This window comes from Malaclemys terrapin, chromosome 1, assembly GCF_027887155.1.
Source record: "Malaclemys terrapin pileata isolate rMalTer1 chromosome 1, rMalTer1.hap1, whole genome shotgun sequence".
NCBI classification, from domain to species: domain Eukaryota; kingdom Metazoa; phylum Chordata; order Testudines; family Emydidae; genus Malaclemys; species Malaclemys terrapin.
In genome coordinates this window covers 333,159,477-333,176,419 of record NC_071505.1, presented here as the reverse complement: position 1 = coordinate 333,176,419, position 16,943 = coordinate 333,159,477, and the positions used below count along the sequence as shown (strand labels likewise).

Here is a 16,943-nt window from a genome sequence, read left to right as displayed (position 1 = left end):
GACCAATCACCAGTATTTTTTTAAGTAGCTAATAGTAGGGATGATAAACTCATGTTGTGGGAGTCACAGATGATAAGAGTCTTAAGGATGGATTTGAATGAGGAAAGTGAACTTGTACCCCACCCCTCACCCTTGATGTGACGTTTGATAAAAGCCTTCAGCTTGGTACACGGATGTGTTTGTTTTGGGAAGCAGTTGGAGGCATTGTTAAATATCAGCATTAGATAGTAATACACACTACATAGTCTCTATTTCAAAACAAACCAGGAAAGAGAAATAGTCTCCCTAAATGCATCTTTTTGAATAGGACATGATGAAAATATGTTGTACAATACATTATTACTCCCAGGCTTTGCTAAAATTTTACAAGCTGGGATTAACAAACATAGGTCCAAAAACATAAACATAGGTTTAGGGTAGCAAAACACTTCCTTTCAGCTGGATTGTTTCGTAAATGACTGGCCATACATTATGAACACACAATGCAATGCTGTCACTCCGACAAAACCTGAATCGCCAGAATTTTAAATGGCAGATTCCCATATATCCATTAAGTTAACTGCTTTGCATCATGAGGAAGCTTTTATTGTATAATCCCAGAACAGGTACTGTGCAATCATAAACATATAGACCTGGAAGGGAACTCTAAAGGTCATCAGGCCCACCCCTTTGTGCTGAGGCAAGATTAAGTATACCTAGCCCATCCCTGATAGGTAATTGACTAATATGTTCTTAAAGCTCCAGCACTGGGTTTTCCACAACACAACTTTTAGACCCAGAATCCCAGTTTCTTTAGGGAGGATTTTACAAGTAACAGGTACATCAGTTACAAAACAGTTGCTGGTTCTATCTAGCAACCTAAACTTTCAGAATCGTAGAAGTGTAGGAGTAGGAGGGACCTCAAGAGGTCATCTAGTCCAGTCTCCTCCACTCAAGACAGGACTAAGTAATAGCTAGCTAGACCATACCTGACAGGCATTTGTCTCATCTGTTCTTAAACTCCAATTATGGAGATTCCACAACCTCCATAGGCAATTTGTTCCTAACTGTCAGGGTAGTTAAGCACTGGAAGTGTTTCCTAATGTACCAACCTAAAATTCCCTTGCTGCAATTTAAGCCTATTACTTCTTAACCTCTGAGGACAGGACAATGAGAACACTATTTTCCCCTCCTCCTTGTAATAACCTTGCATGTACTTGAAAATTTACATCCCCATTCAGTCTTCTCTTCTCCAAACTAAACAAATCCATTTTTTTTTCAATCTTTCCTCATAGGTCATGTTTTCTAGATCTTTAATCATTTTCGTTTCTCTCCTCTGGACTTTCTCCAATTTGCCACATATTTCCTGAAAGGTGATGCCCAAAACTGGACACAATACTCCAGGTGAGGCTTTATTGGCATGGATCAGAGCGGAAAAATTACTTCAAGTATCTTGCTTACAACACTCCTGCTAATACATCCCAGAATTATGATTCTGCCCCCCCCCAACCCCCCAAGAGTTTTCCCACTGTTGACTCATACTTTGCTTGCAATCCACTATAACCCCCAGATCCCTTTCTGCAGTATTCTGTCCTAGGCAATCATTTCCCATGTGGTATGTGCACAAATGACTGTTCCTTCCTAAGTGGAGTATTTAGCCTTTGTCCTTATGGAATTTCAACCTATTTACTTCAGACCATTTCTCCAGTTTGTCCAGATCATTTTGAATTCTAATCCCATCCTCCAAAACTCTTGCAACCCCTCCCAGCTTGGTATCATCCACAAACTTTATAAGTGTACTCTCTCTGGCATAATCTAAATCATTGATGAAGCCATTGAACAGAACCGGACCCAGGACCAATGCCTGCGGGATCCCTCTCGATATGCCCTTCCAGCTTGACTATGAACCACTGGGCAAGTCAGCTAAAACAGGGGTTTCATAAAATTCAACAAGCAAGCAGCAATTAGTCATACAGCCATACAATATTAAAGATCATCAGCTGCCACTCTGGCAGTGCTGCAGCAGGCTCTACATTGCTATGTTAAAGCCGTAAAGGAGACAACTGCTCAACACGGTAGAGAGAGCTGGAACATTTGGGGCTATAGTAGACGTGGTGCCCTATAGTTGGAAATGCCAGAAGCAAAATGCAGAGTGGAAATACTGTACTTTTCCCGAGAGACCAAGACAAGACAGCTGGAGACTTGTTTTAAAATAAAAAACAAAGGCCCCACCAGACCTGCAGTGGTATCCACATGTGCGCAGCAGGTATTCAGGCAGTCTGTTCTTCCCAATGATTTCCATACAGAATGAATTTCTCCCTGGCCTACACTGTCCTAACTTCTGGGAACATGGCTGCCTCCATGGAGTAATTTAAAAGAGGGAAAAAAAATTTTTTTTTCATGTTAACTGTATTTTTCCCCTAAATGCCAACTCTGTTATTGTTGTTTTGCAAAATTAACATTCTGAAATATGACAAAACCTTAATAGAACTTGTGCTTCTAAACTCCTTAGGATCCTCTTTCGTCTTGGTATTAAAAAAAAAAAGTAATGTCTGTGGCATTATACCCCATATTCTTCATAGTAATATTATATGATATGATTATTTCATAACTATGATGTATTTTGTACAAGATAGATCATGTAAGATATCATTGAAAAGGTTATAATTCACTGAATATGATTATCCTTTTTGTATGCATGTATCATTTTGGTATCTGAAGTTAGGAATATTGTCTGTGCATCTATTACAAATGTGTTTACACCTGGGAAATGCCCACTAGGCAAGATGCAATCAGTCTAGATGGCTGGTTGGGAAGGGCCATTAGGGAGAATAGGTCTTAGAAGAAGCTAATCTCCCATGGGGGAGCTTTCCTGAGGATGCAACAAACAGCCTCTGAGTTATAGCTGCTGTGACCCTACAGGGGCATGTGACCAAGTCACCGGATACTGGACTCCATCTTGGAATACCAACGTTTTTCCACTGACGGGCCGTGGGAACCAAGTTCGGAGATAAAGGGTTCCTGCCATGTGCAAAAGCTATTTAAGGCAGGGGTTTGACATCACTGTGGTTCTTCACTGACTCCCCGCCCAAACAGACTCCTGGAAACACCTGAGAAACAAGGACTGGACTGGGGAAGAAGGGCTGAACCCAGGCTAGATGGATTTCTAGCCTATGAAAGGAATACCTGGGGTTTTAATCTGCAAGCAAGTGCAGTTTGCCCTTTAAGAATCTCTGCAACCTACTCAATCGTCATTTAGGGTGAGAATGTGTTACTCATATCCAATCTCTTTAGTATATTAAGCTTAGATCGCATATTTGTTTATTTACAAGGTTATCTGCTTTGATCTGTTTGCTATCCCTTATAATCACTTAAAATCTATCTTTTGTAGTTAATAAACTTGTTTTTGTTTTGTCTAAAACCAGTGTGTGGAAATCATAACTTGGGGGCAGAAAGCTGTGTATATTCCTCTCCACATTGAGGGAAGGGGGCGAATTTTATGAGCTTATGCTGTACAGTTCCCTGTGGAGCTCAAGATGGTATAATTTGGGGTTTACCCTCCAGAGAGGGTGTGCGCCTGAGAAGCTGGTAAGTGCCCTAGCTATATAGCCTTCCCATGTAGGGGCTGGTCAGAAAGCCTGTCTGCGTGTTACTACAGCTCGGTGTGTCCCTGCGTGGCGGTGAAAGTAGGAGACCAGGAGCATGTCTGCAGCTTGTCAAAGCATTACAGGGTGAGTGGGAGCCCAGGCTGGTGGGCTGGGGGGCTCAATGGTACCCCTTTCCAGCCAGCACCCCAAAAGGAACCCATCACAATGTCCTAAAAAGCTAACTCACTCTTATCTGAAAATCAGCAATAAATTCCAAAGTGGTCCATTTTAATCTTGGGATTAAATTCATGTTGTGATGAGACAAAGATTATTGCACAGCTGCAGTCTGAGAGTGGCGCTAATCAACAGGTGGAGCAGTGTTTGCAGAATACAGTAATTTAGCGCCTGGTTAAGGGCAGGTGAGTATGTAAAATGTACAGGTCAAAGTTTCAGAATCAAGAGTTAGTTTCTGTAAGACTGCAGAAAAGAGCAGACTAACATAGGTATTTCAAGTGACTGAATTCCTGCTTAGCTAAGATAATTTTTGTCCTGACTACTAACAGACTTAGAGTAAATTTTTATTATTTATATCATGGTATAACCTAAGGGGCAGCTGGGATCAGGAGACTAACTCCACTAGGCATTACACAAACAAAATGAGACAATCTCTGCCCTGGAGAGTTTACAATTTAAACAGATAAAATAGACAAAAGATTAAGGAGAAAAGGATATAACAAAGAAGATTTGCAAACATTTTGTTAGTCCCACCATGTTTTCACCCTTTGTTTGGTTTAATTTTTTGGGTGGGGTTTTCTTGAGCGGAGATCAGCTAAACAGGGAGACCAAGGGAATGTAGGGGGGAAGAAAAGTTATCAAGCAGAACAAACACTGTTTCAATTATATTCCATTTCTCTCTTTTCATTTTCTATTCCTTCAGGTTTTGAAACAGATTCAAAGACAGTCATGTGGTCCCTAACCTCTTCCCAATTTGGGATGTGCTACAAATCATCTACATATACAACAATGATGTCTCATCACAAACATGCTCTCAAGCAGTTATATGGTCTTGATCAGGGGTAGGCAACCTATGGCATGTGTGCCGAAGGCAACACGCAAGCTGATTTTCAGTGGCACTCACACTGCCCGGGTCCTGGCCATCGGTCCAGGGGGCTCGGCATTTTAATTTAATTTTAAATGAAGCTTCTTAAACGTTTTAAAAACCTTATTTACTTTACATACAACAATAGTTCAGTTATATATTATAGACTTATAGAAAGAGACCTTCTAAAAACGTTAAAATGTATTACTGGCACATGAAACCTTAAATTAGAGTGAATAAATGAAGACTCGGCACACCACTTCTGAAAGGTTGCCGACCCCTGTTCTTGATCCTTCTCAGCTGGAGAATGAATTCAATGCAGAACATGTTGACATTAAGTACCACTTTGAACTGCTAGCAGGCTCTGAACCCCTACCATCAGAGAAATTCACAGTTTTGGTTTGACCATTAAACAGAGGGCCAGATCCTCAAGTGGTGTAAATCAGAATGACTTCAATGGAACTATTCTGATTTACATCATCCGAGAATCTAATTTGTGTGTGGAGTTCATGAAAGGCCTCTTTCTACTTCGAAGTTTCATTTGTTTAGCCTTTTAAACTTTCTTTAATCAAGACACTGTCATCCACAATTCTCACCCTCTGCTTATTATAGTTTGTTAATGATTAAAACGGCTGGTGCATGAAAGAGGAAGTGTTTATTTTCAAAGAGGCAGTGGTGATTATTGCTGCCTTTTGTAGTTACTGTATTAACTGCTCCCTTGAAGGAAGAGGCTGCAAGTTGTGAGGAAATTAAGTGTTTCCTGCTTACTTTGAAAAGTTGATGTCTGCATTGTGACCCGTAGATAAACAGTGTATAAAAATAAAAATTCACTGACAAGCTGTAACAAGTACTTCCGCACTTGCCTATCTGCTGAACAAGATCTATTGTTTTTGCTTATAGATTGTGTTCACTTATAGCTCCTGGTTTAAATCCCATTATGAAATCACACAGCAGAGCTGTTGCCAAGTACTCCGATACTACTTGATGAATAAAACATATAATCAACACAGTGTTTGTCACAGACATGAATTATCACATCTTTTTAACCAATGACACTACTTTTAATTAGCACTAAGTGGGTTTCAAAAACCACTGATTTTTTTCCTTTCATCAAAAAAATTAAAAGGCTATTGTATTATGTCGTCAGTGATGAAGAAGAGATCCAACTTATTTGTTCTCCACATGTTACTATTCTGAGATGCCATCACTAGTACCAATTAAATATTGCACCATAATTACTGGAATTAAAGGATTAATCTCAAAAGCATGTGATTTAAGGACACCCTACATCAATTCATTGTTTTGCCCAGGCTTAGCCTCTGTGCTTCAGTTTTATCAGTTCAAAAAGGAGGTATTGCCCACACATCTTTCCTCGTAAAGTGGTTTGAAACCCATGGATAAAAAGTGCTACATTCGTGCCAAGTTATATTATACAGCTCTGTTTAAAAACAAGCCAGACACTAATCCATACAAAAATATCATACTGCATTGAGAATTCCAGAGTTTGGGCTAAAGGCATTTTTGTTTTCATAATTATAAACTCCCTTCTTGTGAGCACAGTACACAGGCAGGTCAAGAAACTGTTAGACTTAGCGCTCCATAGGAAGGGGGACCGTCTCTCAAGTAGACCTGACTCATGCCATATTGGGCTTGACAGATGAAGTCCATACCTTGTACCCAGAAATTACTAGGAAGCCAATGCTGCTCTCAAGGAATTGGTGTAATACAGTCTTTGTGGCCAATACAGTATCACATATCAGGTAGCTATGACATTCTGAACCAGCTGTAACTTCCAATGAGCTTCAAATGCAGCCACACTGACAGCACTACAATAATCCAGTCTGGACGACACAAAGGCAGGAGTGACTGTGGTAAGATTCAGATCTGACAGAAGCATTCAAATTCTCAGTCAGAAATAAATTACAAAAATGAAGTGAAAGATATGCTTAAGCTACCTTCCAAACAAATAGTTTGAAGGATTGCTACATACACTACTCTCCATGATGGCATACAATTCAACTGTGGAATTTATAGGCAACAGCTATTAAGCATCACACCCTTCTAATGGCTGTTTTCCTGCTTCTCTCCCCACAACAATTTCTTTTACAGGGCATTTTAGGGTTAAGCATGTTATAACTTTAAAAAAATATATACAGAAAACCTGTCTTGAGCTGTGTCTAAACTAGAAAAATGTTTAGTTTCCCTCCACTTCAGTGGGAAATTTTAGTAGAAATTTCCTAATGCAGGCACATGCAAAGATAGAAATTTCTAATTTAATAACAAAACCAACTCCTATTGTATTCTTTGGGTCAGGGACACTTTCTTACTAGGTGTACAATGCTTAGCTCAACGGGGCCCTGATCTAACATTGGACCTCTAGGCACCATTGTAATGAAAACAAACATGCTTAACCCACTCCCCCTCTCTTCCGCAAAAAAAACCTAGCAAAAACGAAATTTCTTAGTGTGGACCAGGCTTCAGAGCCTTAAACAGCCAGTCACACTTTGACACTGCGTTCTTTATCTAATCATTTGACCATGCTCAGCACCATCATATCCCAGCACCCATGGTGGTGGTCCCAGAATGCATTGGCTTCCCCAGGTGAACGTGAAGGCTTGATAATGAATCATAATCCAGATTGTAGCTAGGTCTTGTGCGTTGCTGTGAAAGGAACACATTAAGCGTCAATGTGTGGGAGTTCCTGATGCATCTCTTGGAGGCAGGGCAACTTCTGTGACTGACAGAAAGAACTACTTCCAAAGGAATATTTTGTCTTCTCTTTTCCTTTTTCTCCCTACTTTTGCAATTCTGACCTCAAGGTCTTTCTTTCCCCAGCTCTTCTACGTTTAGCAGCATTTCTGACTGTAATGTAAGCCATGGTACTGAAGGCATCTGATCCAGCTGGGAACTGAGTTAGTTGTATTGTTCCCATTGAAAAAAAGCCAAATTTTCATGTCTCAATGCACTCTCCCCTTTTATGCACGTGCAATTTTATGGACACAAACATTTGTGTTTTAGAGCATTACCAATGACACATGTACTGGATGGCTTTGTGTGTGTATTTTATAGCCTGTATGAATTAGCACTTGAAGCTGCTTGCATGCAAAAAGAGTGCATTTTGAAAACTGTCCCACAATTTACATGCACTGGTTTGAAAATATAAACCCCCTGCTAAAGATAGTAGTCTCACGATCTTGATAGAATTTATAGGACCTGATCTTTCAAACCAATGCTGGGAAACAGTTTAAGTTTTAAATAATGCATTATATCAGTACAAGCTGTTGCATAGAGGCTTAATTCTGTGGAAGATGAAATCAGAAAGAGTGATGGGGGGAAACAGGGCCTATCAGACACATGCATCAAATCCCCCAGAAGCACTATGTATCAAAGAAAACTCTGACATACATCTTATTAGCTCTTTTGCTGAAAAAACTATAAAAGTTATTAAGAACTATACAATGAGACTCATCACGAAATGCAAAAATTAAAGTTCTCAGAGTAATATCACCTCAGCCATACGGGCCATTACTGGCATTCTGGATCATCAGTTCAGCTGTTAAATTTGTACTAAAACCAGATGTTTTATAGGTTCTGATGTTCTTCATGCATATGTATAAGTAGCTCCTCCTATGCCAAATTCCTCACCCCCATAAATGTTGGAGTGTCCTTATCTTATAGGTTAGTATATTAATTAGTTTAAATGTATTAGCATATACATTGATTGGGTTACTAGGACTACATGCAGTGAGACATCTGCTGATGTTCTCCAAAAACACCCTAAACTGGTACAAACTGCCTTCTTGCTGTTACCTGTCAGTAGTTTTCCTTAATTTCAGCACTTGTGATTACTACAAAACAAGCAAAACAAAGTCTTATGCCATCCTGTGGTTAAGGTCACTAATAGTTTACTTATGCTAACCCTGTGACACTGACAGATCAGCCAACTTGGGTATGACCCATAACAACTTAACAGGAGGCACTGAAATGTGATCAAGACAATCTACTCGTATGTGAATTTCAAAGAAATGTACTAGACCAGCAATCACTAACCCATTTATTTGCAGTAATAGAAATCAGTTTGTAGATGCTAATTCCCTTTCATGTCTTAAGTGCTTTATATTATACATGCGGATGGTTCAGTTAACCTTAAGATCAAAGATGTAAGATACTGCAGGAAACTAATACTACTATCTATATTATCTTCAACTTAATTATCTATGCCATAATGAAGTAGTGGCTAATCACCTTATGGGAATGAATGCAACTAGTTTATCTGTGTATGCCTAGGAAATAGACGATTAGCTTCAAAGCAACTATCTGCACTGCCTATTCTTCCTCTGGGGAGGTCCTGCTGTGACCAGTGGCTTGCCAGCTTGCTAGGGAGCTATAAAGGAAAGCCCTGGGCCTGATCTTGACATCTCAGGGTCTGCTTAAACTTTAACAGGGAAGGTTTAAACCATAAGACTGAAGTTAGCTTGGACTACCCTGGAATTCTCATGGAAGAACTTGAACAAATTCTACACCTGGACTGCCTATTGGACTATAACCTTCTAAATGAATTCCAGAAAGTCCTTTACAAACCAGCAGCCTCGCCATCTCTGCTATGAAATTGACCAAAGTACTTTACACACATTTGTATGTATATTGAGCTCTTAACCATATACAACTCTCTCTTTTTTCTTTTATTAATAAATCTTAGATTTAGTTAATAAGGATTGGCTGTAGCATGTATTTGGGTGAAATCTGAAATATTCACTGGCCTGGTGGGCAATGTGTCCAGTCCTTTGGGATAAGTAAAACTTTTATGGTGAATAACGTTTTTAGTAACCCCTCATTATATTCGGGCTTGTCTACACTACCGCACGGGGTCGATCTAAGATATGCAACTTCAGCTACATGAATAGTGTAGCTGAAGTCGACGTACTTAGATCTACTTACAGTGGTTTCTTCACTGCTGTAAGTCGACAGTTGACGCTCTCCCGTCGACTCCGCTTGCGCTTCTCGTTCTGGTGGAGTACCGGAGTCGATGGGAGAGACGCGATAAATCGACCCCTGCTGGATCGATCGCTGCTCACCAATCCGGCGAGTAGTGTAGACAAGCCCTTAGAGTTGGCTGTCTAGATGGGAGCCAAAGGCTGGATTGCCTAAAAGGGGACTGTATCTGGTTTCTGGTTAACCAGTGTGGTATTACAGAATCTGTTTTGTTACTGGATTGGTGAATCTAATTATAGAATAAATCACCAGTCTTGGGGATTGTCTGCCCTATCTCTTGCAGTCTGCCCTGAGTTGGCATTCTCAGCGTGGCCCATCCAGGCACCATGGCCACAAACCCTTTTAAGCAACTATTCCTACACAGGCTGTTTGCCCTTACACTCATGCTAACTGCTTAAGTTCTTCTTATAGGTCTAGGCCTATGGGCCCCTAGCATTTCTGCGTTATGTTCCTAGTCCCTTACCTTATAACCATTGTGCGGGCTACAAGCTCCTGCAAGGGCAACAGTACTTTAATACACATTCCAGTGTTTCCAATCTAGGATGTGGGATTCCTGGAACGGGAAAGGTGCCAGACTAGTTTTAGGAGGCAGCAGAGGATCACTATGGGTCTGGAAAGCTGCATGATTCCAGATTCTCCACCCCTCAGGCCTCCAACACATGGCAAAACTGCTGCCAATCTGCAAATAAAAGTGGTAAGTGGCTCCTTGAGAGATACCCACACCTGCCTCTTATTGTGACCTCTGACATAACTGGCTATATAAAAACAGCTCACACAAATGTGGGTGCAAGCTGCAGATTGTCACCCCCAGCTTCCCTTCTCCATTACACTCAGCTCAGCTTCAGATAGCATCAATGAACATGCCCAATATGTAGCCTTCTAGTGAGTAGGAGAATGGGCTCAAAACTACCAAAGAAAAGAGGATAAGTTCCTGTCTACACACAAAAATTGTACCGCATTAACTATACCCATATAGTTAAAGAATACATCTCCCCGGTGGATTCAAGTGTACCAGTGTAAGAGTGCTTATGCTGATATAGCTTATTGTTGTAATGGAAGGGAATTAAGCTATCTAGCACCTTCATATTGGTATAAATGTGTGCACGCAGAGGTGTGGGGGTGGTGTACCACTTTAACTATTTCACTAGAAAAGACACATACCTAACCAAATAGTTAAACTGATTCAAAATTCTGTGTGAATCAGACCTAGAAGTCAGAAAGAAATATGTATGAGAGCAAAAGTGAATAAGAAAATAAATAAAAGACAAGATGGGAAAAAGGACAGTAAGGAGAAATAATAGGTAGCAAAAAAAAAAAAAAAAAAGAGACCTGTGTCAGGACATGGCCATCATTGCTCCAGTCCATTTCAAGCTTGGTTTTCAACCAATAAGATTGAAAGCCACTGATACGCACAATACTGCACAGGCAAGGTATGCAAGTTAAAGGTCTCATAGCAACATTAACTGCCGCATTACTTGATTTGTTTCTCAACATTCTGGACTTCAGCCTCCATCAACATAAGCTTTTTGCATTTAATCTCACTTTAAGTAAGAAAAAATGAGTAAAGAGGAAGTTAATGTTAAACTTTAGAATTCTACTGCGTACTTCCCCAGTTGCACAAAGAGCATATTCAGCAATAGTTGCATCTCAGCAGTGAAGCTTCTGATACAAATCCTGCTTCAAACAGTGCTATAAAGTGTTTACATGCTTCACAGTCAAACTCAATTTAAACACAGAAATACTGTACTGTGCAAAAGTGATTTTCCCCTACAGTCATTTGCAACTTTTTATTTAATAGTCTTTCCCGCCCCTCCGCAAAAAAAATTTACCCAAGGGATTAGTTAAAACTTACTATATGAAAAGTTGAGACTTTTCAAGGTGGTTCTTCTGAAGTTATCCATTTGCAACATGCCATTAAATAGTCTTTAAAGCTTAAAGTATCAAGTTTGTTCTCTGACAATGGAACTTACTCTTTGTTGAAAGGATTCTGCTCAAACTTTTTAAAGTACCTCTTTGGACAGAGATCTAGTATAGAAAGTTTCAGCCCCAAAGGAGAATTTTTGGAAGTGATGAATATACAAAAATGGGTTAAAAATGAAAGTCTGCTTTGTGAATTACACTATGACGTTTGTTGCCGTATTCACAAATTCAGTTTTCTCTTTTTATAGAACATTCTAGAAGTCATTATGCTGAACTTGTTTTTCTCCTCTCAATCCTGTGTTAGAGACCATTTGCATCAAAACAGGATCTTTGTTGCTAAGAAGCTAAAATAAGAAATAGGGAACAGAAACATCATACTTTGATGTCCTATAAAGTTGTGAAACATTGTTGTCCCCATTTGTATGCAGCATTGTTATAGTCAGGTTGGTCCCAGGATATTAGAGACAAGGTGGGTGAGGTAATATCTTTTACTAGACCAACTTCTATCCGTGAGAGAGACAAGCTTTTGAGCTTACACAGAGCTCTTCACATCTGGGAAACTCACTCAGGCTATGTGTACACTAGAAGCACTACAGCTGCACTGCTGCAGGGCTTCGTGTGAGGACGCTCTAAGCCGATGGGAGAGAGCTCTCCTGTCGGCTTAATTACTTCACCTCCCACAAGAGGCGGTAGATATGTCAGCAAGAGAAGCTCTCCTACCAATATAGCGCTATCTACACCGGCACTTAGGTCGGAGTAACTTATGTTGTTCAGGGATGTGGATTATTTACACCCCTGAGCAACATAAGGTATACTGAAGTAAGTTCTAGTGTAGACAAGGGGTTGGTCTACACTGCGGGGGGGAGGATCGATCTAAGATACGCAACTTCAGCTACGCGAATAGCATAGCTGAAGTCGAAGTATCTTAAGATCGAATTACCTGGGGTCCACACAGCGCGGGATCGACGGCCGCGGCTCCCCCATCGACTGCGCTACTGCTGCTCGCTCTGGTGGAGTTCCGGAGTTGACGGTGAGCATGTTCGGGGATCGATATATAGCGTCTTAACGAGACGCGATATATCGATCCCGGATAAATCGATTGCTACCTGCCGATACGGCGGGTAGTGAAGACATACCCAAGGTCTCAGAGTGTCACTGATACATACTTAACACATATTTAAAAGGCCATTCAAGGTGAAGTGGCCCATTAATTCCCCTCCAGTCATAGGGAAGAAAGGGGGGGCAGCTGAGGGGGACCTGTGTGTGGGGAAAGGAGACTAAGGTTATGTCCATGGGCAGCATATCTAATAGGCAGGGGAAGGCTGTACCCCCCTCAAACAGTCTAGGTGGCCCCACCCACACTCAGTCCAGAGTGCCCCCCCCCCAGCTAGTTGGCCCCAGCCCAGGCAGGCTGCAACTCTTCCAGGAAGGTCCTGCTAGGGCTGGGGCTAGAGCAGCTGGGACTCGGAGTAGCTAGGGTTGCCCAGTGCTGAGGGGGCCCCGGCACAGGGGCTGCACCGCCCAATGCTCTAGGGCTGGGGGGGCGGGGCGAGAGAGGAGGAGGGCCGCATGCACGCCTGGGGGGGCCACAAACACGATGCTCTGGAGTTGGGGGGGAAGCACATGCCACCCAGAGCTCTGGGGCTACGGGGGGGGGGGGGCTGCAGGAGGTAGAATTTGGGCTTGGGGCCTCAAGCAGAAGGGATGGGCCGCGGCAGGGGCTAGCCTCCCCGAGCCAGTGCTTCACCCACCGAACCATGGTTATGTCTACACTACAGACCTTACAGCAGCAAAGTTGTACCACTGCATCTGTACTGCTGTAAGGTCTCCCGTATAGCCACTCTCTTGCCTGCATAATTAACGCACTCCAATGAGCAGCGGTAGCTGTGTTGGCAGGAAAAAAGCGTTTCTCTTTTTTTCACACTCGTGAGCAACAAAAGTTTTACCGACCAACATGCTAGTGTAGACATAAACATAGGCTATGTCTATACTACAGCTTATGTTGCTCAGGAGTGCGAATAAACCACCCTCTCTCCCCGAGCGACATAAGTTACTCCAACATAAGAGCTGGTGGAGACATAGCCAGAGTCAGTAGCAGAAAAGGGAACAGAATCCAGGATTCCTGGCTCCTAGTACTGCCTGTTCCAACCATCAGAGCATATACCACCTAAAGCTTTAATTGCCTGAAGTTTCTAATGAGAAGGTGGGTGAGGTAATATTTTTTATCAGACCAACTTTTGTTGGTGACAGAGACAAAAGCTTTCGAGGTTACAGAGTTGCTCTTTAGCATCGGCTAGGAAAGGCATGCCACCTGGACGTCCTCCTGTTCATTTTCCTATGGGATCAGGACACTGGTGTAGTACGAGAGGCTTAAAAAAAGAGGTCTGTGTAAGCATGAAAGCTTTTCTCTCTCACCAGTAGACGTTGGTCTAGTAAAAGATATTACCTCACTTGTCTCTCTAGTATCCTGGGACCAATACAGCCACAACAACACTGCGTACAATGAAATTTCTAATGTTTTTCATTTTAATTAAGTATCAAGACCGGCAACACAACGATACTCATGCTCGGCACCAGTATCATGAGATTGCTGTGCATTCATCTCAGTTAGTTGGGCCCCAGCACTCAACACTAGTATCATGGTAATGAACGATGCACCACATCCCTGTTTGCCCTCATTGCTACACTAGCAAAATAATCAGTCTGACTGTTCCTCCACATGATTAAGCCTATTGGAGGGTTAGCAAAGCTTCCGTGTTGTTAAGGGTCAGAGCTGTGGGACTTTTAATTAACAGGTAGAAAGCTGAAATTCCCCGTCCACATTTAAAAAAAAAATCTGCACATATGTGATTGGAAGAGGCTGTAAGGAGAGTCTTTTTGAAGGGTGGGAAATGCCCCCTTATGTGGACAGATAGTTGGCAGAGGAGAGTCCCCAAGGACTGTCGGATTATGATCCATAGGAAAGCAGTACTACTACAAGGGGTCCTTACTAAATCCATTCCCCTCCTACCTCCTAAGTCTCTAACATAAGAGAGAGGACTCCAGTCCAGTGCTAGCATCCCAGTAAGGTCATGTGTTCATACACGAGGTGCAGATGGCATGTTGTCTGACCATCCTGTGGACTTCCTCTCCAGTTTAACTTCCTACCTCCTAGGGAACTAGGACACTGGTGTTGAAGGGGAGGGGGAGACAGATCCTTTCCCTTCCAGCAGTCGACAGTCAAGTGATTTCAAATGTATTAGATACCTACCCAGAGGTCAACATGATTGGGCATAGCTCAAGCACAAAAGTTTGGCAAAAATCTCAATAGCTGAGAGAGGAAGTGGCCTAGATGCCTCCACAGAGCATTGCCCCTGGACTTCATTGGTGGCCTTATTTTGCATATTGACTTCCTCTTGCTAATAGGTGTGTAAAGTTTTCCAATCCCCAAGCACCATACTAGCATCACTGCACTGTTTCACTCTTGTACAGCAGTCGTGCAGTCATGTAGAGGGGTGACAATAAAATTATGTAGCACCCCAGGAGACTTTACAGGGGACATGACTAATTCATTGCCAATCACCATCCTCTGAATGATCAAGAGGAAAAAACAGAGCAATTTATAGCAACCTGTCTTACCCCGCAAAAGTCTACTGGCTGGACAACATTACCTGGAAAGGTAATATTAAACTATTCATCAGAAATGAAATATGTTTTTCCAAATTTGTATTAGTTTTAGATATTAAGCATTCAGAGATAATACTTTATACGTGGAAAGGGAGGGAGCCTGTACTCAAATAGGATTATCATTCAGATGCTTTATGTCCAATTGCACAATGCTAGGAAATTAGAACAAATTCCATTGAGAATAGCATTATCCAGCATTTCGTAAGAGATTCTTACCATTTGTAACAAGACTGCTGGATCCCACAGGCCAACAGATGATTTCCTGTTCTGAAGTTTAAAGGGGAAAAAAAAAATCCCCTACTACAGACAGATACAGACGTGCCCCTAAATTCTAAGCAGACACCTCCGCGTGGGATTTCTTTTAAAGGTCTGGTAAAATCTCACAGTGGATTATGCACCACTACTATGTTACTGTTTGTATTACCTCAGCATCTAGTACCATTAGTCAGAGACCAGTATCCCACCATGCGAGGAACTTCACAAACGCAGAACAAAAAAATGGTCCCTGCCTCAAGGAGTTTCCACTTTAAGTAAAGCTATTTGAGCTGTATTTCAACAAGACACTTAGGGTTTGTCCACACTGCAGTTAAAAATCTGTGGCAGGTCCATGCCAGCTGACTGGAGCTCAGAGAGCTTGGGCTAAAGGGCTGTTGAATTGCAATGCAGATGTACACGGCAATCAAACAGCCCCTGAGCCCAAGCCCCGTGAGCCTGAGTCAGTTGGCATGGGCCAGCTGCAGGTGTCTAATTGTAGTGATACTCTCCAAGGCTCTTTCACAACTGCCTGAGGTCTCCCTTGGCCCAGGTTAGGCACAGCCTCAGAAACATAAGAGAGAAGACCCTTAACAGACACACCATGAGAAGGGGGCAGATGACATCAGACCCTCGTGCCAGGGAGTGGGTGCTGATCAACAGGAAGAGGGGCCCTACCCAGACAGCTGTTGGCAGCCCCTATGTATGGGATGCGGGTAAGCCCCCAGAGCTAGGCCATACCCCAGAGATGTTGGGGAAGGGGGTCTGAGCTAGCCCCACAGACACACCTCCTCCTGGGAAGGGGGTTGCTCAGTAGGAAGCCCCCCCCCCAGACACTCACGCTGGGGAGGGGCTTGGGGGAAGTGGCCGAAGGGGCTGGGCCCGGCAGAGGGGGCCCCCCAAGACACTCACGCCGGGGGTGCCGGGGCTGGCTCCGGCCGGGCGAGCGGAGGCGCTTACCTTCTGGGGGAAGTAGCGGGTCTGGTAGAGGGCGGTGGGCCGGGGCTGAGCTCTCCCCGGGGGGCCCCGCCGGGGGGCCAGGGGCAGGGCGGAGCGGGCCCCCGGAGGGCAGCAGACGCTGCCCAGGATAAGCAGCAGGAGCAGCCCCAGCATAGTGACTGAGCAGCGCCGCCTGCGCGCCGCCCGTTTTATACCGGCCGCGGCCCCCCGGGCACTGCCCGGCCCCGCATGGGGGGCGGGAGAGGCCGAGAGGGGAATCCCGGGGGCGGGGAACGTGAGCGGAGGAAGGAGCGAGCCCGAGGGGGGGGGCTGGGAGCCTCAGCGCCCCGCCCCCTGCCTAGCGGGGGAAAGGGGTTCGGAGCGATCTGCCTAGGGCCCCTGGCTCCCTCAGGAACCCAGGGGGCGGGGCCTACCCAGCGTGCTGCTCTGCGGCTCTGATTGGTCGGCGGGCCGGGCATGCCAGGATGTGGTTGGATTTCCGGGGATGG

General features: G+C 43.4%; 1 protein-coding gene across 2 annotated transcripts in view; it reads right to left on the bottom strand.

Annotated features, from left to right (window-relative positions):
• The window catches only part of PRCP (prolylcarboxypeptidase), a 60,890-nt gene extending 44,065 nt beyond the window's left edge, over positions 1-16,825 (bottom strand). The window contains exon 1 of one of the 2 annotated variants that reach the window (XM_054015766.1): positions 16,456-16,825. In XM_054015766.1, the coding sequence (XP_053871741.1) occupies positions 16,456-16,608 (153 nt within the window). In that variant the 5' untranslated portion in view covers positions 16,609-16,825. The remainder of the gene's footprint in view (positions 1-16,455) is intronic. The other variant, XM_054015765.1, reaches the window with a different exon arrangement.
• Between the last annotated feature and the right edge of the window lie 118 nt (positions 16,826-16,943).